Raw genomic sequence first — 23,075 nt, forward strand, 5'->3', positions numbered from 1 at the left:
TTCCCATAGATATTATGATATGTTTGGGGTTAAATTCGAGATTTTTAGAAGGACTAAAACCATGTCAGACTCTATTTTTTACCCTCGTTTTGATCTTTGCAAAAGACTTTGTGTTGTAGACTGTATGAAAGAATATGAGTTGAGAATGAAAGACCTTTGCCCTTCAGATACTAATCAACTCCTTATTTCCTTTGTCAAGCCTTTCAAACCTGTTTCTTCCTCCACCATTGCTAGGTGGGTCAAATCAGTCATGAATCTAGCTGGTATTGACCTTTCTAAATTCCAAGCACATTCCCTCAGAGGTGCTATGGCAAGCAAATCATTTTGGTCAGCTGGTAAGTTGATTGATATCCTTAAAGCTGCAGATTGGTCAAATGCTTCTACCTTTGCTCACCACTACTGTTAACCAATTGAGCATATGTCCGATGTCGTCCTCCAGGGCTACCAACATGCATAATGTAGCCTCCGGTCTTTTAATGAAATTGCGATTCTCCTATTAACATGTCCAGAGAATCTGGATTTCATTAAAGACACGGAGGCTATCATTATCCCACCCGTCCCTCCCTTGGACGAATTAGCATTGAACTGTACTCTTAACATTGCTTAATTTCTTTACATATGCTCTTATTTTGTATTTTGACCTAATTCATGACGTGCTTATACATTCTCATCTTTCTTTCAGACAGCTCCACCTGACGTCATTTCACACTCCTTATCCCACAGCAGAACTCTCTACATCTGCAATTTCAAGATCAAGCTGGACTTCTACTTTGAACTTCCATTTCTTCGCTTCATTTAAAAGAGGCAGTCTGTTTGTCTCTCATGCCTTTTATACCCTTGCTCACCGCATTCTAGAACTGTTTTTTCTTATTGTGATGTAGTGCGGCTGCTTGTGACTGCATTAAAGGATTAATGCATAATGATAGCCTCCGTGTCTTTAATGAAATCCAGATTCTCTGGACATGTTAATAGGAGAATCGCAATTTCAGTACCACAAGCCCTTTGTTGATACCATTTGCAGGGAAATAACCAGACGCTGTCTTCTGCAGCCCTTTTCCCCCCAAAAAACAAAATGTGGCTATATTTTGCCTAATTTCTCAGTCCCCTCCAGGGAAATTCACAATCCCTGGGTATCTTTAGAATCCTCAGGATGTTGGAAGAAAAGGACGCAAATTTGGCATGGATACCTTATGTGGACAAAAAGGTATGGGGGTCTAAGTGCGTAATACCCCAACTAGCCAAACAAGCATTGTCATAACCAATAGGTCTCGCCTTTGGGACCTTATAAGCGTTTAGTTATCCAGCACAATATCCTTGGTGCAACAACATCAAGTGTTGCACGGCTAAACACTTATAAGGTCCCAAAGGCGAGACCTATTGGCTATGCCAATGCTTGTTATTCATGTTATATTAACAATGCGTTGTGTACGCCCCTTAGTTGTTTACTGCGTGTGCGCGTTCAGTGTTAATTAGTTTAAAAATGCTGCCCCCGGAGTTAAATCAAGGGAAAAGACATTGAACAATTTTTGGGGGGTTCCATACAGCGCTTAAAATAGCATCTCTGATTAGTTGCGCACAGGAGGAAATGCAGGCTTGAAACGCATGTTCTGTTTAATGTGTCTGTGACTTCTTTTATAGTACGAATAAACTGGCGTATTTTAAACTGCCACCCCACTACTTTTCTTGGTATCGACATGTGCTCTACTGTTTGCAAGAGATTCCATTTTCTGCTACCCTTTTCCAAATTGCTCGGACATCTAAACATGCCGTTTCTGCTGATTCTTATTCCAGTGTTCATGAAGGGGAATTCATTTAATTTCCCCCCTTGTGCTCTCTTGTTTGGTTCCCTGGCTCTGCTAATACGAAAATGGATGCAAGCCCTATCCAGGCGTGGGTTGACACATGCTGTGTGGTTGTCGCCACATAAGCTGGCCACGCCAGCGACCAGCGTTGAGCTACCCTCCCAGCAACAACTGTCAAGAACACAGATGCTAAGAAGGCACCCGTCTGCTTCGAGGCTGACGTACCTTTTCAAGACGAATATCAGACTCTCTCCCTCTCTGTTCTGTCTCGGTTTACTGGCAAGGACCTACATAACGGCTACCTGCTCTAAATCCATTATCCTTCGGCGCAAGCATTTATTAAAAGCACAGAATATAGAAATAAGTCCATAGACGTACTTCCTTTTCTGCAGGGCTGGTGAAAGAGCGCTGCTCCCTTTGTGGTCCAGCCTATTGCCACTGCCCATCCAAGATGGCGCTGCGCGATGATTGGTCCGCGCTGTATACAGGCATGAAGCCCCTCCGCCCAGAGTAGTTAATCATTCATGCTTTTGAGCAGCATTGTCTAGTCGGGTAGACGATGCACAAGCAAGCCTATGCCTATTTTTGTGTCCGAGTGCATTATCAGACAGACACGTTGCATTCACAGATAGTAGCCACCAGTTAATTCGAAGTGCTTTGGAACTGAGGCAGTGGATTATCGCTCACAAGCGTGCAGACTGAAATGTTATCCAGCCAGCTTTAATTTTTTATCACGTGGAATACTCGTGGCTGACGTTGACGGCAGGGGGTTAATAAACTTCTTGTTATGTTGCGCCATGATTTAAAGTGAGCTCACATTTTGAGTAATAGTGAAAAATTCTCTAAATTAAGGGTAGGCAAAAATTGCATATATTTTTACCCGTGCAAAATTTCGTGCAATTCCATTTAAAATTCGCAAAATTCTGATTTGAAAGTGAAATGTGGCGTAGATGGTATCTCTCATGACTTTTCATGTGAGCGCGCTGTTCAGTAAAAAAAAAAAAAAGAGTGGTGCGCACGCGCGCACCACAGTGAGCGATCTGTTTTCAATTATCGCGCCCGTGTCTCGGCACGATAATTGAAAACAGATGTGGCCTGTGCGGGTTACCGCAAGCAATAGGCTGTGGGCGGAGCAAAGGCGGGACATGCACCCGCCTTTGCCCAATTGCGTGCTGTCTTTCTTAGATAGCCTAGGAGAAAAACAAAAGCACACGCACGAGCATGTGGTGAGCTTTCTAAAGCCCATTACTAAAAGTCGAGCAAGCAGCGCATGCGCGCTACTCTAGGCTCGACCTAAAAATGGCGTGCCATGGGGGGGAGAGACCTGGCAATGAAGGGTTAAAGGTATTACCTATCGGAATAAAGCTGTGCGGAAGTAATGTATAAACACTGGTAAATCTGTGTGCACGTTTGAAATTACACAGAGCTGAAGTTCTGTTGGGATTTGACCCCAGCCATGGTGAGGACCTGACCTTGAAAATGCTATGCGTTCAGGTCTGTGCAAAGTAATTAGGCAAAGTTATGCTCTAGAGTGCTCGGTTGAGGAGCTCCTGTTTGATATGAATCTGGAAAAGATATTTCTCTAAAAGATACCAATACATTTTTTTAAACAAATTCTTCATTCGGTTTTCCATTTGCAAACATGACCTACAGCATTATTTGTAAACTGTATCCGTCAAAACACCAAGCTTATGGTTTGTTTCACATTGCACAAACATGAATCTTTTTAAAGTATTTCCATCCTCAGCAGCAACCTGTCCATTTATTGTTTAGAGAATAGTGAATGACTTGATTGCATTCTTCTGTTAGGCAAATCATTGCATCGGGGGCTACTCTCATGTTCACAGTACATATCCCAGCCCCTCCTCTATGTTTTTCCATGCTTGAGAGGACATCCTCCATATTCATAAATAGGTAGTTCTGGGATGCAACATCTGTCTATGCCTCTTTTCCACAGGGTTAGCCTAGGGGGGGGGTTGTTACCTCAAATATTAAACAATGTCTTGTTTCCCGATTGTGAAGTCTAGTCTCAGTAAAGTGTTTTTCAGCTCCTGTGAAACCCCTGGCATCAAGAATATTCAATAATGCTGGTTTGGCTGTCAGGTCTAAATGGCATTTAAATATTGGTTGGAATGTATGGGTTATTGCCACCTAGAAGGTTCTAAGGTAGGGCATGATCAAATCATGTGTATGAAGCCTCCTTTGTCTGTACGACATCTAAGGCATTCTAGGCCTGGACCGTGTGGGAACCTCCAGAGTTAAGTATATTTGATGAAGTTATTTGAACTGGATCGATCAATACCTATTGGAAATGGATCCATAAACACAAATACCCATTCTTTGTCTTCCAAAGTACCTATGTTGCATTCTCATGCCTCCTTGAGATAAAGAAAAGTGGCAAGAGAACGAATTACTAATGTTTTGTACAGGAAGGATACAAGCCCCTTCTAGTGGAGTTGATACATGGGGCCCGATTCACAGAACTAATTTAAGACAAAATCCTAAACTTACTATCATTTTGGTATTCACAGAAGGGACTTACTCATTTTGGTATTCACAGAAGACACTTACTCATTTCGGTATTCACAGAAGTTGGGAGTCCTAACTTTAGGACTCCTAAATGCCTTCTGAGAATACCGAAAGTCTTAAAATTAGGATTTTTCTCAGTTTAGGAGTAGTAAAGTTAGGACTCCTAACTTTACTACTCCTAAACTGAGAAAAATCCTAACTTTACGACTTTAGGTATTCACAGAAGGCATTTAGGAGTCCTAAAGTTAGGAGTCCTTACTTTACTACTACTAAACTGAGAAAAATCCTAATTTTAAGACTTTCGGTATTCACAGAAGGCATTTAGGAGTCCTAAAGTTAGGAGTCCTAACTTTACTACTCCTAAACTGAGAAAAATCCTAATTTTAAGACTTTCGGTATTTCCAGAAGGCATTTAGGAGTCCTAAAGTTAGGACTCTTAACTTCTGTGAATACCGAAATGAGTAAGTGTCTTCTGTGAATACCAAAATGAGTAAGTGCCTTCTGTGAATACCAAAATGGTAGTAAGTTTAGGATTTTGCTTAAGTTAGTTCTGTGAAACGGGCCCAAGGTCAGTATTTCCTCCAGAGGACTAAGTCTGAGTAGGTCGCCCAGGGCTCTCAAGTATGTGGTGATTGCTTGTCGAAGTCGGAGATATCCATAAAACTGTGTGCAAATTAGCCCAAATTTGTCTTGTAATTCAGCATCCTCCAAAACTCTCAAGTCTGGTTACCTCCATCACCATAATTGCCGTCCATAGAGGTCTGACCTGTTATCCTTTCATTACAACCAGCTTGACACAAACACATTTTTTGGCGCCTCTAAATTAGTTATTTTTCGGTGTTATATTCAGGGTTCCTGTATTAAATTTATTTTTTTGTTAGATCTAGATGTCTTGTTTTAGTTTGATAGCCTTCTACTCTTTTTAGAATTTCTGTTTTTTGCCTTTGTGCATTGTTTTACAATTCAAATATTTGCTTGTCAGTGTTTTTAAGTAGTTGCTAACCATTTTTTAGGTCAGAGCTGTTCTTTTAAAGTTTTCTTAAAATGTGGAAGTCTTGCTAATTCCTTTTCGCCTCAGAATTGTCCAGTTTCCTAGAAAGAACTGTGCATTTCTCAAAGCTTTTCTTTGCTATATAGTTAAAAAAAGCAATGTTGTTCATAAGTAACAAATATTATTCTAATGCTTTTCTCATGTAGCCCTAATAAAATAGTGCTAGTATTGGGGGTTCTAAAAGGTATTGGCCATACCTCATTTGTTTCTTTTTATTGCATATAGGAAGGGCAAAGTTTGATTGTTATTTTTGACCTATAAATGATGACAACTTGCATGCAGACAGCTATAAAGGAGTTCTGATGGGTAAGTTGATGGGATCTTCAGATAAACTCAGGATTCCTTGCTTTGTTCTAGTCCCGCATGTCAAGAGAAGGAGGAGAATTGATGCAAGACTATTGTGTATTTTCGATATATTGTAGAACAAGCATTGATAAAGCCAAAGGTTTTGTTCCAGGAAATCATGCAATTTACTTGTTATTTATTTTTGAAAGCATATTCAGTATGTAAAAAAATGATATATACATAAAAATTAAAGGACAGGGTCAGCAATCGGGACAAACAGCCCAGGCATTAAAGTGGACTATCTTTCAAGTGGCTGTAAAAATGGCATTGGACACAAAGCTATCACGCATAGTGCAAGACAGCCAATGGGTGAAGTGCGCTGATCCATTGTCTCATGCCGTATGCTGTGGTGGGAGGAAGCAAAATATGAATGACACTAGAACAAACCAGTGGATGAGGCGGGCTGACTGAAAGCTGCTGTATGTATGTTAAGACGTAGTTTTTTAAAATTATGATGGGGGGGGAATGCGAGGCAGATGAACAGCTAAAGCTGACTCTCAGCCAGACCCAAAAAATGCACCAGTGTGGTTTAATTGTATCTGTCCAATGAGACATTTGCTGTGCAAATCGTTGGCACAATCGGTAATGGTTTGAGACCGAATAATAAATGTTCTGTTGGTAAAAGACTAAGGAGGAATTTAAGTATATATTGAGGCCCCACTGAGTTGCTATTTGCAAGGTTTCTTGGGCATTTATTGTTCAACTAAAAAAGAATGAAAAAGAAAGGACGGGCACACTCAGAGGTTTACAATTCCAACTTGAAGTAATGAAAAGCTATTATCACTAATAGTTGGTTGCATAAAATAACATAAACAATCCTATTCAGTAACAGCTGTACACACCCCATCAAGGGATTATAGTGATGACACAATATACACATTGATACGCACTTGAACTTGGTAAACTGTTTTCTCCCTGCTGTCTCTATCTGCCATTTGTAGTTCATGGTTTCCCTGTGGTCTGTTTCTCATGGTGGTGGTTCTTACCTTACAGTAGTAGCAGGGCTTTAAGTGCTCTAAAAGGGGCGTGGCAAATCTCTTAAAGGGGTGTGGCCTATCCTAGTAGGGGCGTGGTCTAAATCAAGATAACTAGCATTGTGTGCTTAAGAAAATCATGAAGTCGCATCCAGCAAAGGATAATGAAATAGGCAAAAAGGTATATTTATTAAGTATAAGCCATAAAAATACCAAACACGTTAAAAAACATGTAAAAATTATTTACATTACTAGACATAAATCTAAATTTCAATATTTGAATTTAGTGAATAGTGCAAGACAGACATTATCACCTGGTCAGATACCAAAGGAAAAACTTTGCAACTTCACCCACCCCTCAGCTAACCTCTGCTAAATAATGGTCAATCTCTCTTCCCTAGAGTGCTGCCCTTTCTATTTCTTCAAGGATTCTTTTTTGGTCTGTTTGTCCGAATCCCCAACAGCATCCGTTTCAGTAATATGGAAGACTCCTCATCGTTTCAGACTGTTCAGTTCCACAAAGTCTCTAGCTAGCTGTCACTGTTGGGCCCCATGCATTCGCAAATATCCTCTCCCTCTCCTGAAAGCAGACCTATACCTTCGGATCGCATTTGCACTATAGAAAGCTGCAAAAAACACACAAGCGCGCGCCTCGCGCCACAGCAGGTGGTGGGAGAGGAGAGAGGAGGGGAGGGGACCTGCACTTACCTATCAAGATGCGGCTCCACCAGGCCCGGTTCTAGCGGGTGGGCCGGGTGGGCCAGGCCAACCCGGCCATGACACTGGCCCACCCAAACATGAGCCTTGGCCCTCGCAGTGACAGCACGAAGGCCAATAGAAAATGGTCACTTTTTAAAACATTCCTTCGAACGATGTTTTTCTTCCTGTCCTGGGAGTTGCATGATTGGGCCTGGACTCTTCCTCACAGGCACCCCCAATTATGCATCTCTTTTTAAAAAGGTGGGCTGTATCCCCGCCCACTCGTGCAGGTAAAATAGGCGCATGGCGAAGGAGACAAATCCTTTCTTTGGCACGGCTAACCTTTGCCTACTGTCCTGCTGCGTGGATATTTCCTTTGCTATTCCACGCTAGAGAAAAGAAGTTTGTTTGACCTGATTCACCTTTCCTGGCCCCTGCAGCTGCTTATCAGAGCAGGCTGTGACACAGAGTTTTTAAAATCAGGGAAGGCCCAGAAAGACGCATACTTCGTGTATGCTTTATTTAAAAAAAATTATTATTATCAAGGTCAGCTCTGCCAGGGATATAAGACAATAAAAAATGTCCAGATAACTCTGGTGATTTATGAACCTGCTGGAGAGCAATCATTTACCTGTTGATGGTTTTGAAATGCAGATTAACTGTATTTTATGTGGATAGCTTGTGGGTTACTGCCTTTGTCACAAAGATCCTTTTGTTATTTGCAGTTTAGAAGTTAAAATCCTTACTTAAGCAAGTGATCTATAAACTGTCATCAAAGAGCTGCATACAAACCTGTATGGTATAGTTAAAACTTTACTTTTTTGTGTGTGTGTTGCGATATAGTTAGAACTTCCCCACTCTATCATTATTCTATTGTTGCAAAAAAGAGTGTGTTTGGGCAGATATACATTTTTATCAGTAAAGCTAACCCCCAAACACTGGGTTACTCTCTAAAGCCTGAGTTTGTGTTTCTCCAGACCAAACCCTCTTAAAATATTCTGCCCACCAGTATGGATGACATGTGATTCCTACACCTTGTAATCCTCATTGGTTTATGTGATATTCCCTGTAGATTGATTTACTTACTTGTTTGATTCATAATGTGTGTGTGATATAAAGTACTCTGACACCCTACACTGATATGAGTACCCAGTGCTTGAAATGGAAAAATAAAAGTGCAGGTACCCTGTACCAGAGTACCTGCTTGTTTTTGAGAAGTGCCGGTACTCTCCAATTAAAAGTATAGCATTTCTCTTGAGAAGTGCCGGTACTCTCCCTCTCAAAACACAAAAGTGCCGGGACTCCGTACCGGACAGTACCGGCCCATTTAAAGCACTGTGAGTAGCGCTATACAACAAATGAAATGCATATTAGAGAGTGGCTACGGAGAGAAGAGGGGCTCTAGTGGAGGATGGCAGTGAGGGAATCTGAGAAGAAGTTCAACGGGGGGGGCTATGAAGTGATGAGGGACACCGGTGGAGGGTGGCAGTGAGGGAATCTGAGAAGGAGGTCAATAGAGGGAGGGGCTATGGAGCAATGAGGGGCACTGGTGGAGGGTGGCAGTGAGGGAATCCGAGGAGGAGGTCAGTAGGGGGAGGGGCTATGGAGCGATGAGGGGTACTGTTGGAGGGTGACAGTGAGGGTATCCGAGGAGGAGGTGAAGAGGAAGGGGGTACGGAGGGATTAGGGGCACTGGTGGAGGGTGGTAGTGAGGGAGTCTGAGGAGGAGGTCACGAGGGGGAGGGGCTATGGAGAGATGAGCGGCACTGGTGGAGCGTTGCAGTGAGGGAATCCGAGGAAGAGGTCTTGAGGGAGACGGGCTATGGAGAGATGAGGGGCACTGTTGGAAGGTGGCAGTGAGGGAATCTGAGGGGGAGGTCATGGGGGGATGCTACGGAGGGATGAGAGTGTTAGTGAGGGAGTCTGAGGAGAGAGGCTACGGAGAGATGAAGGGCACTGTTGGAGGGTGGTAGTAAAGGTATCTACGGAGAAAGAGGTCATTGGTGGGGCGCCAAAAATGACTTTCACACCAGCGCTAAAGCCGGCCCTGTCATGGCCTTTCTGTTTATTTAATTGGCAGTCGGGTCATTTGGGTGACTGTGGAACATATTTTAAAGTGCATGCTAATTATATTTACTGCCATATTCAATATTTTAAGTTTGAAAGTGATTTTACTAATGTTTGTTACCGGGAATAATGTAAGTGGAGCCGGATGGTGGATGATATGGGGCTGGGGCCCAAGGTCGGCTGTGAGATACGGTGCACTGGAGAGGGGTGGTTGAAAAGTGGATAATCTAGCCTGTAAGGGAGTGCGTTGCAGGTTCTGGGGTCCGGTGAAGGTAGGTATGAAGAGGGATTCTCCCTGAAGGCTTGCACAAAGGGAACCCGAGAAGTGTCAATTGCCTGATTCTCCCGCCTCAGAAACCTCCTCTTCCCATTAAAGGGACATTACATGGAAAAAAACTCTTTTTAAGAGTGATAATATCTAGAAAGAGATTTGGAGAAGAGTGTGTTTTACTGGGCTTGTAAGACTAAGGAGATAAAGGAGGGCCCTGAAGCAGGCCTGGCTAGACATATAAGAGACAAATCGGGCCCGCAGTGGCCCACCTGAATGCACCCTTGGCCCACCCAAATAAAAATTCCTGGAGCCGGGCCTGGGCTCCACAGGTGAGAAATGCTGAAACCAATTTTCCCAACCCCTCCAATTATCCTCTCTTCGGAAACGTGGTGTCCAAATCAGTAAGTGTAGGTTGTGCTGGAGCAGGCTGCCTGTGGTCGTCTGCCTCTTCAGTTTTTAATCACCCCAGGATGTCTTCACTTCCAAGGCTGGCAACACGACGTTGCTCCTGCGCTGCAAACAGAGAAGGGAAATCCTGAGATAAAATGGCTCTCTTAAAGGATTTCCCTTCCTCCAACAACGCTCACCTGGCATGACGTCATGCTGTCGTGCCGTGGACGTCATGCCGTGACCTCCACTACTCAGTGAGGAAAATGAACATGCGCGGATGTGCATGCCCTCATGGCAGTCCAGGGGGGGAAAAACTGACTACCTTTGAGGCCCGAAAATAGAGACCCATAGAGACCCCATTCGAGGCCCCCTCCAAAAAACTGTCGGTGTTCAGGCCCCCCCCACTTAAACCCCTGAGTAGTAGTCTTCCTCGTTTTCCTGGTGGTGGTTCTTACTTCTTACACCTGCCTGTTGCCCTTTCTAGTGCCTGCACTTTCGTTCCATTCTCGGCCTTGTAATGCGTGCTCTCAGCCGTTCTTCACTCACTGCTTCTTCCTGCCTTTCTTTCGCTATGAGGCAGTGTCCCTCCCCCCCTCCCCATCGCTCGAAAATTAGAGACCATAATACATACTCTCTCATCCTTTTATCTATCTTAATTCCTGAGTAAATTGAACCCTCCACGTGACTGTGCGTGGAATATATGGTAGTGTGATTTTTATTTACTCAATGCAGCATGTTTTTTATTCAGCCAAATAATACTATTTAACGTAGAGATACGCAGCGTACAGCACACAATGTATTCTCTCTCAGTTATTGTCCTAAGTGATCAAAGTTTTAAATGCGCCTCGATACAGAGCCGGCCTCTTCGGGATTCGATCCTGCGACCCCACAGGTCATTATAGAAGGCGCAACAACACCGCATTGTTTGTGACTCCCTGGGACCCGATTAGACTGCCACACGTGTTAACAAGGCTCCCGACTCTTCATCCCTCACTGCTGTTGTGACAGGCTGAGCCCCTCTGCAAATCCCCCCTTCCCCTTTCTCCCTCACATGCCAGGGATTAAAGGCTATGCGTGTTTACACAGTGTTTACCTGAGGAAAACATGGTGTATTCCCTGTCACTACCAGCAGCAAAATGGTGGCGGTATTGGAGGCGCACTGGCTTGTGTGGGAACTCGAAAAGTTACAGACAGGCTGGCCTTCTTCAGTTTCCTGTTGGGCTGGGGTAGAGTCAGGCTGGCACACGTGGCTAGCTCTTCATCAGAAAATCAGGCCTTTAGAGGTGGGTCCTTTCAGAAGCACATTGTCCTGCTGTGAAGTGTTTTTTTGATTTACAGGTCCACCTCTTCCGTTTACAGGTGCCCTATATGCATGACAAGGCCGTCAATGGACGACAGTTGTAGCATCTTGGTGACCAGAAGCATACTTTGCCGTCCACAAGTCTGGTAAACCTCCCCCTTCCCCGGGAATGAGCCTGCGTCTTAACGCAATATAATGCCGCCCCACCCCCTCCCCCACCGCAGAATGCGAGGACGTCACTGCATCCTACATTGTATTCTATTGTATTGCAGTATTTATATAGCTCTTCTTACCCCAGTATGAGAGCGCTGAAGCACTTGACTTCAGTGGCAGCAAGCTAGGCCGTGTAGGATGTGTGGCTGGAAGGGTGCTGTCTTCGTTTTATTAGGGCTATGTTGAAAGTGTTTCCATATCATACGTGATGCTCGCGGGTGCGGGTCTAGTGCTCTAGGACGCAGCACTTAGTAGTGTGGTGGATGAAGAGGTGTCCGAAAGAGACACCGGTTATAGTTTCCGGTTTGCAGGTGGCTTTGAGCAGCTTTTTGGGTCCCTTTATGGTAATTCTTATGTTCATAGTCTACTTAGCTGGTTACTGCACTAGATGTCCATTTGGAGATATCTTGTTTAAAGTTTTTTGGGTCGTGAGCAGGCAGGGTAGGAGAGATAAATGGTGAAGATCTGCTGAGATGTACTTTGTTACTATCTTCTCGGGTTGGAAAACTGGTGTGAAATTTGAAGAAGCGATCATAGTCTCTAGCTAACTGGGACCTAGTTGGGACCTGCAGTGGTGGACTATGCTAGAGTCTTCTGGTTGACAAGCAGCATGTGACAGGTCTCTTCAGTTCCATACCTGTTCAGTAGGTGATGGCTGTATTATTGGTTGTTACGGTATTGGGTAATGGACAAGCCTTGTAGCATATATGTCTTGTGTGAGAGTAAGAAGATTAGCTGTTTAATGCCGACCACTGAATGTTCTGGTATTAGTAGTAGTGTGGGCCAGAAGGGCTATATACAAATTGGCAATACTGTATAGTGCCCAGGCTTACCATAGGTCAGCCCGTCTTAGCTTATCTGGATATGGAAAGAAGTGAGCTGGTTAAATTGTTCCACATCTGTGGGCTGTAAACTGTATATTTTACTTGAAGGGCAATTATCTGAATTCAATGCCAGGGTTGTTGGATGTTGTATTTATCTTGGAAATAACTAGGGGGCATATTATCAAGACAGGCAATAACATTATCGCCGCTTTAGCGGCAGAAAACTATGGGCTTGATAATATGCTCTATGGATTTTCAATTGAAGCCCATGTTAGATGTCCTTCACATCTAACATGGAATTCAATTGGAATTCCATAGAGCATATTATCAAGCCCATTATCGCCGTTTTAGCGGCAGTTTTCTGCCGCTAAAGCGGCAATAATTTTATCGCCTGTCTTGATAATATGCCCCTATGTTTTCAACTGTCTTCTGAAGTGTGTGTTCTTGGATGCTTCGGATCTCGGCTGGTGGTGAGTTCCAGAGCTTGGATGCTTGTACTGAGAAAGCAGCGCCTCCTACTGATTTTTTAGGTCTTGCTGAGTTAGCGCGCATGCGCTGCTCTCGAGACTTTTAGTAAGGGGGCTTCAGAAAATGCTGCCATGAGCCTAGAGCTTGAGTGCATGTGCGCGAGCGCGTACTTTACAGAGCCATCTGGCTTTCAACCCTTACACGCGCAGTGGCTTTCACTTTTGCCGCCGCGCGCGCACCACTCGTGCTTCTCCCCCTCCCCCACCACATATCGCGGCCAATGCTTTGTTCTTTTTTAAAAGTATTTACTATGTGTGCGTGCGCGCGCCTTACACGGCCATCTGGCTTTCAACCCTTACACGCGCAGCGGCTTTCACTTTTGCCGCCGCGCATGCACGCGCACCACTCGCACTTCTCCCCCTCCCCCACCACATATCGCAGCCAATGCTTTGTTCTTTTTTAAAAATATTTACTACACAATATTTTGAGGTTTGTACCTTTTGTGTAAGCCATTTATAAAGCAATCTTCATCTTTCAACCTCTTTTCATAACACCCTTCTTTGAGGGTACAGCTTTCTTCTACTAATGCAGTCTTTTCAGCAAACGGCCATGCTCACAGCCTTGGTAATGTTATAGCAGAAGATGTCGCTTCATTAAGGGACTTCTTTCAGAAATAGCTGCTGCACAGACAGTATGTCCTTGCAGATGTCATTCCCAACTGACAGCTCTCTTTTGAAAGCAACATTTGATGTGTGTTCAGTGCCAGCCCTTTCGATGCGGAGCTGGACTGCATCATTCTGATTTTGACATATTTTATAAATCTTTTATTCTCTTTTAAAAACAAGCATTGGCTTAGCCAATAGGTCTCGCTTTTGGGACCTTATAAGTGTTTAGTTATGCAGCACAATATCCTTTGTGCAACAACATCAACTGTTGCATGGCTAAACACTTATAAGGTCCCAAAAGCGAGACCTATTGGCTATGCCAATGCTTGTTGTTGTAAGCTGCTATGATGATTTGTGATGCAAGCCTGGAGCGGTGTACTGTTTTGTTTGTATTGCTTGAATTCAACTTGCAGGTACAGTTGTCCCTTTCCTTGGGAGGCTCGGTGAACAATGTAAGGTGCATTAACATTGCCCTTCTTGGTATGGGTTGGTAGTGGAGTAATTTGGAAGGTCACCTTAGCCCCCAACCCCTGAAACTCTGCTTTCTTCTCCATAAACTGCTGTTTTCTCTAGTTAATATTTAAGTACACTGTCTTTACTTAATAATCTCCGTATGTACTTAGTTTTATCTTCACTGTTATCCCACTAATGACATTAGGCCAGGTGTCTCCAACCTGTCAATCACAAGCTACCTGTAGCTCACAGACACCTTCATAGTAGATTGCAGCCTTGAGTTCATTTTTAAATAATCACATGGTCACATTTTCCTTTAGAAAAAGGGAGCGCTATGTTTATTCTACATTATTATCTTCAGGCTGCTGATAGCAGGGCCTGATAATGAGGAGTGCTGCTGGAGTCAGCTGTATGATCCAGGGCACAGAGGTGAAGAACTGAAGCACTGAGGTATTTAAACCGTAAATAAAAGTCCTTCTCAACTCAATATTGGATCATGAGAACAACATGATTTTTCTGAATGCTTTGCTTTTAAATGTGAGAAAATGAAAAGTTAGCTTAATCATTAAGTTAACTTTTCATTTTCATTTTATCCCATCTCAAAGTGTTGCATTTACAAACAGCAGGCCTATTGCTCCCAGTTGCCAGTAGACACTGCACCATAGTTGTAATTGAAAGAAACTGTATTTTTTTGCGAATGGGAGAAATTTAAAGTGGATACAAATATTTCTATCAATGTTTTTCTTCACTTTCAACTAAGCCAATTACGTCTTAATATTTTGTGAACACAAGAGGATGATAGACCGAGCACTGAAACTTTTCAGACACTCACCCCCAGTCACAGATCTGGGTTGAATCCATCATCATTCTTTAGCTCACTTCGCCACCTCAGTTCAGACCCAGCTATATGCAAATCAGTCTTGACCCTGTGCCTCATGGGAACAGCCCAGCCCAAACTGCCAAGCCAGGTATTCCCTGAACAGGAAACAAGCATCCTGGGACCGGTTTCTGGGTAACACCCTTCATCAGCCAGGCTAGCTTGAATCCAGTGGCAAAGTGAGCAAGGGACCCACGTCTGGGCATACCCTGCCAACTTAGGTCGAACAAAGCAAACAAAAGAGGATGATGGACGGAGTGCTGAAACTTTTCAGACATTCACCCTCCATCACAGATCTGGGTTGAATCCATCATCATTCTTTAGCTCACTTTGCCACCTCAGTTCAGACCCAGCTATATGCAAATCAGTCTTGACCCTGTGCCTCATGGGAGCAGTCCAGCCCGAACTGCCAAGCCAGGTCATCCCTGAACCGGAAACAAGCATCCTGGGACTGGTTTCTGGGTTGTTCTGCATTCTGTCCATCAACTGTTCTTTTTGCATTTGTCACTCCGAGTGGGACGGGTATGCCCAGACTTGGGTCCCATGCTCTTCATGCCACTGAAGTCAAGCTATCCTGGCTGAAGAGGGGTGAAACCCCAAAACTGGTCCTAGGATACTTTCCAGTCCAGGGAGGACCTGGCCTAGTAGTTCGGGCTGGATTGTTTCCATTGGGCGCAGGATCAAGACTGATTTGCATATGGCTGGTTTCAAACTGGAATGGCATGGGGAGCAAAAAAATTATGGATTTAGGCCCAGATCTGTGTACTGGGGTGAATGTATGACATTGTTCTGCATTCTGTCCATCAACTGTTCTTTTAGCATTTGTCACCCCGAGTGGGACAGGTATGCCCAGACATGGGTCCCGTGCTCTCCATGCCACTGGAGTCAAGCTATCCTGGCTGAAGAGGGGTGAAACCCCGAAACCGGTCCTAGGATGCTTGTTTCCAGTCCAGGGAGGACCTTGCCTGGCAGTTCGGGCTGGACTGGTCCCATTGAGCGCAGGATCAAGACTAATTTGCATATGGCTGGGTGCAAACTGGAATGGCATGGGGAGCAAAGAAACAATGGATTTAGGCCCAGATCTCTGTACTGGGGTCATGACATTGTTCTGCATTCTGTCCCTTAACTGTTCTTTTTGCATTAATATTTTGTGAAGCATGTTTCTTCACTTTATATTCTTCCTATTTAAACAGATGGTGGTATTTTTCTGTTATTAATTTGACACTATGTCTACAGGCCACTGGGTGCAAGATGCCTGCTGTTTGTAAATGAGACACTTTGAAATGGGAGAATATGTAATAATAGAGTTTTATAGAATTAATATAACCATAAAGTTTACTCCAGTTTAATTTTCTCTCATTTCAAAGTGTCGCGTTTACACACAGCAGGCATCTATTCCCAGTGGCTGCTAGACAGTGTCATATTTATAACTGAAAAAACTGTTTTTTTAAAGCGGGAGAAATTTAAAGTGCAGACAGTTTTTTCCCAAATTATGTACACTTTTTGCAGAACATTTTTCTGCACTTTAAATCTATCTCATTTAAAAAATGGTTGTATATTGGTGTTATACATGTAACAGTGCCACTTATGGCGGAAGACATGTCCTGTCCCACAAGTACATACAACACAGACTCTCATTCACCCATAAACATATATTACCTTTATACGAACACATGTTCATTCATCCCTAAAGACCATACTCTCACTGATACACACCGCAGTCCTGTCACAGTGCCCCTAACCAAAGTATTTTTTTCAAACCCTAGTCTTTGGCTCCATGGACCTTAGGCATAAATTGAAACTGGACGTTGGGGTGTCTGGTAACATTGTGCGAGTGGCTTGGCCTTCAGTAGCTCACAATGATTTTCACTGCTCAGGAGTAGCTCTCACTACATTAAGGGTTGGAGACCCCTGCACTAGGCTAAATGCTGGTTAGCTCACAGCACCTCCATGTGGTCGCTTACTAGAACCATGTTTCAGCAAAGCCAAGCTAGTGAATGGAATGTGTTGGATTCCACCTTGAAACTCCTCATCCCCTATGTTTAAAACTTAAGATATGTGCTGTTAACAAAGATTCCCAATCTCACCTCACAAGTGGCCCTTCAGAGTACTCAATGACTGAATACATTTAAGCAGAACCTATAGGAAACACTTAAGGTCTCTCATACACAACCTTTCAGTAGCCGAAGTGTGGAAGAGGGCGGGTTTCGGAGGGTAGTTACAATTTGCAGCCACTAGGGCCCGAGAGGATGACTCAAGGATTCTGTAATGATCCTGTAATGTTTCGGGTTATAGGTGTACTAAACCAGGCATACTGTTTTTCATTTCAGTCCTGTTTCATTTACTCAGAACAAGGAATACACAAAAACCAACAAGGAGACACTTGTCATCCAGTTGACCCTACAGTGCATGCAATCTTCCAGCATAATAGAAGAATGAGCTTTCTCCTGTTGCAATAAGACTGTTTATCTCTCCCCGAAGAGTTTACTGTCTAGCTCTCGGAGCTGCTGAAGAAAGCCGGTGTTTGGGCAGATGTCCCTGTGTTCGCTCACAGCTCGTATGGCATCCAGTAGAAATAGCTTCTCACAGATCATCAGGAAGGCAAGGACGAGAGTTGCAGATCGACTAATGCCCATTGCACAGTGAACTAGCACCTTCCCTGCAAAAACAAGGAGAACAAGGCATTGGTATCATTCCTTGGGAACAAAGAAGAACAGAGCTACCACTGATGGTCAACCTCTTTACAAAGAAGACATCAGTCATTAAGACTGCCAGGAGACAGCTTTAGCTGTGTACAGAACTGGACAGCAATTACATTATTCCACCTATGAAATAGTTCCATTGCTCATAACTGATTGAGACATTGTTAACACAGACCCTTTCTTGATTACAGTAGGACATGGGGTTTTACCTTGTGAACATTGTCAAGTACAATTGGAAGAGGATTTACATTGTAAACCATGCAATAAAGTCACTAATAAGGGGCCTTACATTATGAACTCTCTGACAAATACAAAAAGAAGAGGTTTTGTATTGTGAGCTTCATGACAAACACCATGCAAAGGGGCTTTACATTAACAGTGTGAGACCCTATCATACACATTTCTAATTAAGGAGAGACTGGAAAGGTTTGACTTTCATTGCGAACATGTCAGTTCATAAAGTCTTTCTCTAAAGAAAATTGGAACACTGGTACGTTAAAGATTGTGCACTCTTTTATTTCTTGTTATTATCAGAATGCAGCTCTTGTATCATGTGTCATTTGTAATGGTTGTATGACATAACCCACAGGCATTTAGCCCACACGTCTTAACCACGAAGTCAGTACCACGCGTGCGACATTGCGACGCGTTACTTTAGCACGCATGTCATTACAACAACTTGCTTTAGGGGGTGCTGAACTTTGGAATAATATAAATTACTATTCCAACTCCAGCCTACGCAACAGTAGGGAAGGTGTTGGACCTAAAAATCGAACACAAGTCCAAAAAGGTGCCCCCTACAGCAAGTCATCGTACCGACTGGTGTGCTAAAGTAACTTGTGGTAAAGTTGCATGCGGGGTACCAACCTCGTTGTAAAGACTGGTTGTTGTAAAGACTACTTTGTAAATGATGATTCCCATTTGGAATGCAAGATGGAGCGATGTTTATTGGTTTAATTAAGATTTACCAAGTTCTGGTATTTACAGTCTGTGTGACCAAAAGAAAAAAAAAATCATCTTATATTCTCTTCCTGTTTTTGTCTTCTTAGCGGTCCATTTTCCCCAGCGGAGCCCTCAGAAATAAAGACACGGGTAAATGAGGTGTCCGGTAGTAATATTTAATTCCATTTCCCTCTTCTCCTAAGCTCTCTTATCTCCTGTTTTCTTTCTGATACGTATATTTCATTCTCTAAAACATAAAGGCTATCTTGCAATAGCATTCAGATTGCTTTCTTGCTTGCTTGCTGGGGCTTTGGTCTTAGGAGGGCTCTTCCCTCTGGCTTAGTAACCAAATTATAATTTCTCAGTTATTGTTGCAATTAAGCGTCTTTGGCACAAGAAAACCAAGCATTGGCAAAGCCAAGTGGTCTTGGCAATGCTAGAGCTATTGGCTTTGTCAATGGTAATATCGTTTAGCTAAGAGCACACACTTTAAGTAAGTATGATTTTGGTATGGTGCAGAAGTGACTCTTCTATATAAAACCTGTCTGGTAGGCAAGACCTGTAAAGAATATACCCACACCCATTAAAAACAAGCAACACATTGTGGATGGAGAGGCTGGTCAAGCAACACAACAGGGGGTGAATCAAGCTACACAAAATGGTATGGGGTGCAGGGCAGTTGGGGAGAAGAAAATCAAGCAAAATGATGGTGGGGCAAATCATGGAACCTGCTAGACTTGGCCCTTTTGCAGGGTCATCCCTGAACGTTTTGCCTTCCTTCTATATTTTTTCTGACCTGTTGTTGGCTGTTTTATGCCTCTGGGCACTTTACCACTGCTGATCAGAGCTAAAGTGCATATGATGTATGGATTAGTGACTTCATGATTGGCTGGTTTGGTTTACTTGTCAGACCCTAGTACAATGCACTGCGTGTGCCCAGGGCTTGTAAATCAAACACTGCAGGTGGGCTTGCAGCACTGGTTGTGCCACCCACAGAAGCAGCCTGTTAAAGTGTGTCTAAGGCATGCCATTGCAGAGCCTGTGTGCAGTCTGGTACTGCCATGCTGACTGGGCAAGTGCACCCACTTGCCAGTCCCTAAACCTTCCCCTTTCTGCATATTAGTCACCCATATGGTAGGTCCAAGGGCAGGGTGCATTGTAAGCATAAGGTAGGACATGCCCTGGTGTGTGTGGCATGTCCTAATAGTGAATTACAGCCATTTTCGCTTTTCACTATTGCAAGGCTATCTGTTCCCTATAGGCCAAAATGGGCAGTTTGATTATTACAGCTTATAATCCTAACTGACTCAGGGAACATGGTAGAAATTCGAGTTTAGTATGCCTGATCTCAGAAAGATAAAATGCATCTTTTAGTGAAGTTGGTTTTAACATTCTGTGTTTGAAAATACCACTTTAAGAAAGTAGGTATTTTCTTGTCTAACCATCCAAACCTGCCTCTGCTAGGTTGTGTATTCCTTGTCTGGAGTTTGAGTGACAGGGGCTGAGGGATTCCAAAGAGACAGGGTGAGTCAGCACAGGGCTGAATAGAGAGATCTTCATCTAGATGGGTGGGAGGAGTTGCACCTGGGACCTGAATAGGGCTGTGCCTTCCCTCCACAATGCTGGCTCCACCTCCTGTGGTGCGTCTGATGTCTCTGCCCTGCTCTCTGAAAGGAAGGAAGGAGTCTTGTCAACAAAGTGCTCCAGGACTGACCAGAACTGGTTTGGACTAGGCAAAGGACTCTCTGCCTTCAGAGAACAAAGAGAAACTGTGTATAATAAGGGGGACCCAGACCCCAGAACTTTAGATCACTTTGGGAAACAAGAAGAAACCTTTGTTGTGTTGAGGAGCGGAACCAGAGAGACTGAGGAGAGACTATCCCTAAGCTTGAGGGGTTGTCCTGCAGTGGTTGCCTGACTGCCAAAGAGAGGAGAAGGAACTTTGTGTATACTTTATTCGACTTGTGAAGGATCTCCAAGGGCTTGAGAAAAGAGCTTGCCTCCTGCTGAAGTCTCAGGGACAATAGACTTCACCCACCAGCTCCCCAAGAGTTCTTTGGAAGTGCCTGCTGTTTTGCGAGGCTTTCTGAGGGACTGCGTGTCGCAAGGAGCTGGAAGCGAGACTCACGAGTAAGAAGCGTGTCGCCGCACTGCCGCTGTCGCTTCACAAGAAAGCTCCTCGCATTGCCGGAGAAGAGGATCGATGTCGCAGCAGATGCCGGCGCTTCACCGGGAAGCGTGTTGCAGGGCCTGTCGCGGTCCACATCGTGTCAAGAAAAGATGCCATCTTTGTTTCTTTGCACCGGATCTTCATTGCATCACGGCGTTGCGTGCCGCATCGCCACGGAAGCGCAGTAAGAAACCGACGCATCACCTTCCCTCGCAGAGAAGAACCGATGTATCCCCTACGCAGCAGTAGGGACCCGACGCATCACCGTTCATGCGTGTAAGGAACCAACGTATCACCTTCCCTGCAACGCTTTCATTGTATTGCGTTACGCATCTTAAGGTACATTGAACTCAAAGTGTCTCAATTTAACATCTAAAGAGAACTAAGCTAATTCTACCATTTTAAGTACAGTATTGTGGATTTTTGTCGTTTGTGGTCTTGTGATAAGTCTATATAAAGAATACTTATTTTTGATATACAACTTGTGTGGTGTCCATCTGTAGTGTTGTCACTTGATTACTGTATGTGTTCACAAATGCTTTACGCACTGCCTCTGAGATGAGACTGTCTGCTCGTGCCAAGCTACCAAGGGGGTGAGAAGAGGTTATTTTAGGGGTGTACCCCCTTACCCTGACTAGACGCAAGGGTCCCTATTTGTCAAAGGTACCTACCTATGCCAACTAGAGACCCCCAAATCTAACAGAACCCAACACGGGAGGGTGTGGAGGGTGGTTGAGATCTTAGAGCTCATGCCCCAGTTTAGCGCTGAAAATAATTGAAATGTAAATTATACAACACTCATCATGTAAAATATGAAACGTTTCTGCAAACTTAAAAAAGGTGTCTTTGCTTTTACCATGTGGAACATATGATTTACATGCCTAGATATGTTCAGCATGTACAGAAATTTTAAAAAATGTGGTAGACAGGAAATGATGGAGTGACTTAATTTAGATACTGTGATAAAATAGGAAGTTTAAATGCTGTGCACATTTATACTAACATTCCTCAAAGTCATTGTAATTTGTGTGGAGTTTGGGAATAGAAAAAGGAGGCTTTTGTTTTCGAAGTGTGCTACTGAATTAGGAATAGTGGCCACTGTTAAGCGAGGCTTATTGGCTTTGCAAATGCTCATTAGTAGTTTGATATGAATAAGTAAAATCAATGATTTTATTGTGAATACTTTAAAGTCTTTACTTAAAAATGCAGTGATAGTACAGTAACCTATAATTTCCTCTACTTCAAATTAAAACTTGAAACACTCTCCATGGCTCTAATTTCATGTTTAAAACTTATCAGTTCTAATACAAGCAACTGACTGAAGCAATATAATTTAATACACTAAGGTGAACTTTTTCCACGTAATAGAAATACACTATAGCCTTAGAGCCCGACCTAGCAGGCTCTACCGGCCATTAAAAGCCTGCTCCAGCGTTAAAGGCCCGAGCCGATGGCGATGGCCTTTAATGGCCGGTAGAGCCCGCTAGGAGGGCTCTAAGGTAATTTGAACATTCCGCCCCAGAGGGCAGAATGTTCTAATTTTTGTTATATCATGCTTATTGAATGTGAATGATTTACATGGCAAACATATTTATGGCTCTGCTAGTCAAGCCAGACTATTGGCTTCGCTCTCCCCATTGATTTGTTAACTCATCTGCCCCTGTTTTCATTCCAGGGAAATTCTGCGCTATTGCCCATCAGATGTCTTCTGATAGCAAAAAGCACAACACCCTTTTCTAATTTTAGGCCTTGACCCTGTCACAAGTGCAATGAAGTTGGGAAGGCAGTGACTTTCTCTAAAAAAAAAAATCCCAACTTTAAAAAGAAAGAAACAGTGGGGGTTGTTGGAACTGGCACTCTCTAGTTGGCTAAGGCTCTGCCTCAGCCAGGCAGAACCTAACGCTCCCGTCAGGGGCAGGTGATTACATGCACTGTATGACCTGCGCTCACCCCTGGGTAGCTTGGCACCGAACAGTCAGGCTCACCACAGAGGCAATGTGTAAAGCATTGGCACAACACCTTGAGCGTCAAAGAAACTTCACACGTGATGTATGTCAATAAAGTTTGTATTCAACACACATAATAATCATCGCAGCATGAACATCATGTATCTCTGGGCCTGAATCACATTCAGAATAATGACTAGCAGTACTTGGACCAGCTGTGTTCAAATGACATCAGTAATATGCACACTTGGGAATTATTCTAATCTACTTCCCCCCAGCACCCGTAGGTGGTGCAACACGTTGCCCACCCCAGGACCACCCTAGCAATTCTTATAACTCAATACCACACAGTTATAGGGTGCACCCCGGATCACATCAATATCAGAA

General features: G+C 43.7%; 1 protein-coding gene across 2 annotated transcripts in view; it reads right to left on the reverse strand.

Moving 5' to 3' along the window:
• Positions 1-17,245: 17,245 nt before the first annotated feature.
• LOC146867980 (dual specificity protein phosphatase 13B-like) overlaps positions 17,246-23,075 on the reverse strand; it is a 69,856-nt gene continuing 64,026 nt past the window's right edge. For both annotated transcript variants that reach the window (XM_085608741.1, XM_085608739.1), the window contains exon 4: positions 17,246-17,587. In XM_085608741.1, coding sequence (XP_085464867.1) covers positions 17,394-17,587 — 194 coding nt within the window. In that variant the 3' untranslated portion in view covers positions 17,246-17,393. The remainder of the gene's footprint in view (positions 17,588-23,075) is intronic.

This window comes from Triturus cristatus, chromosome 1_2 (genome assembly GCF_964204655.1).
Source record: "Triturus cristatus chromosome 1_2, aTriCri1.1, whole genome shotgun sequence".
Classification (NCBI taxonomy): domain Eukaryota; kingdom Metazoa; phylum Chordata; class Amphibia; order Caudata; family Salamandridae; genus Triturus; species Triturus cristatus.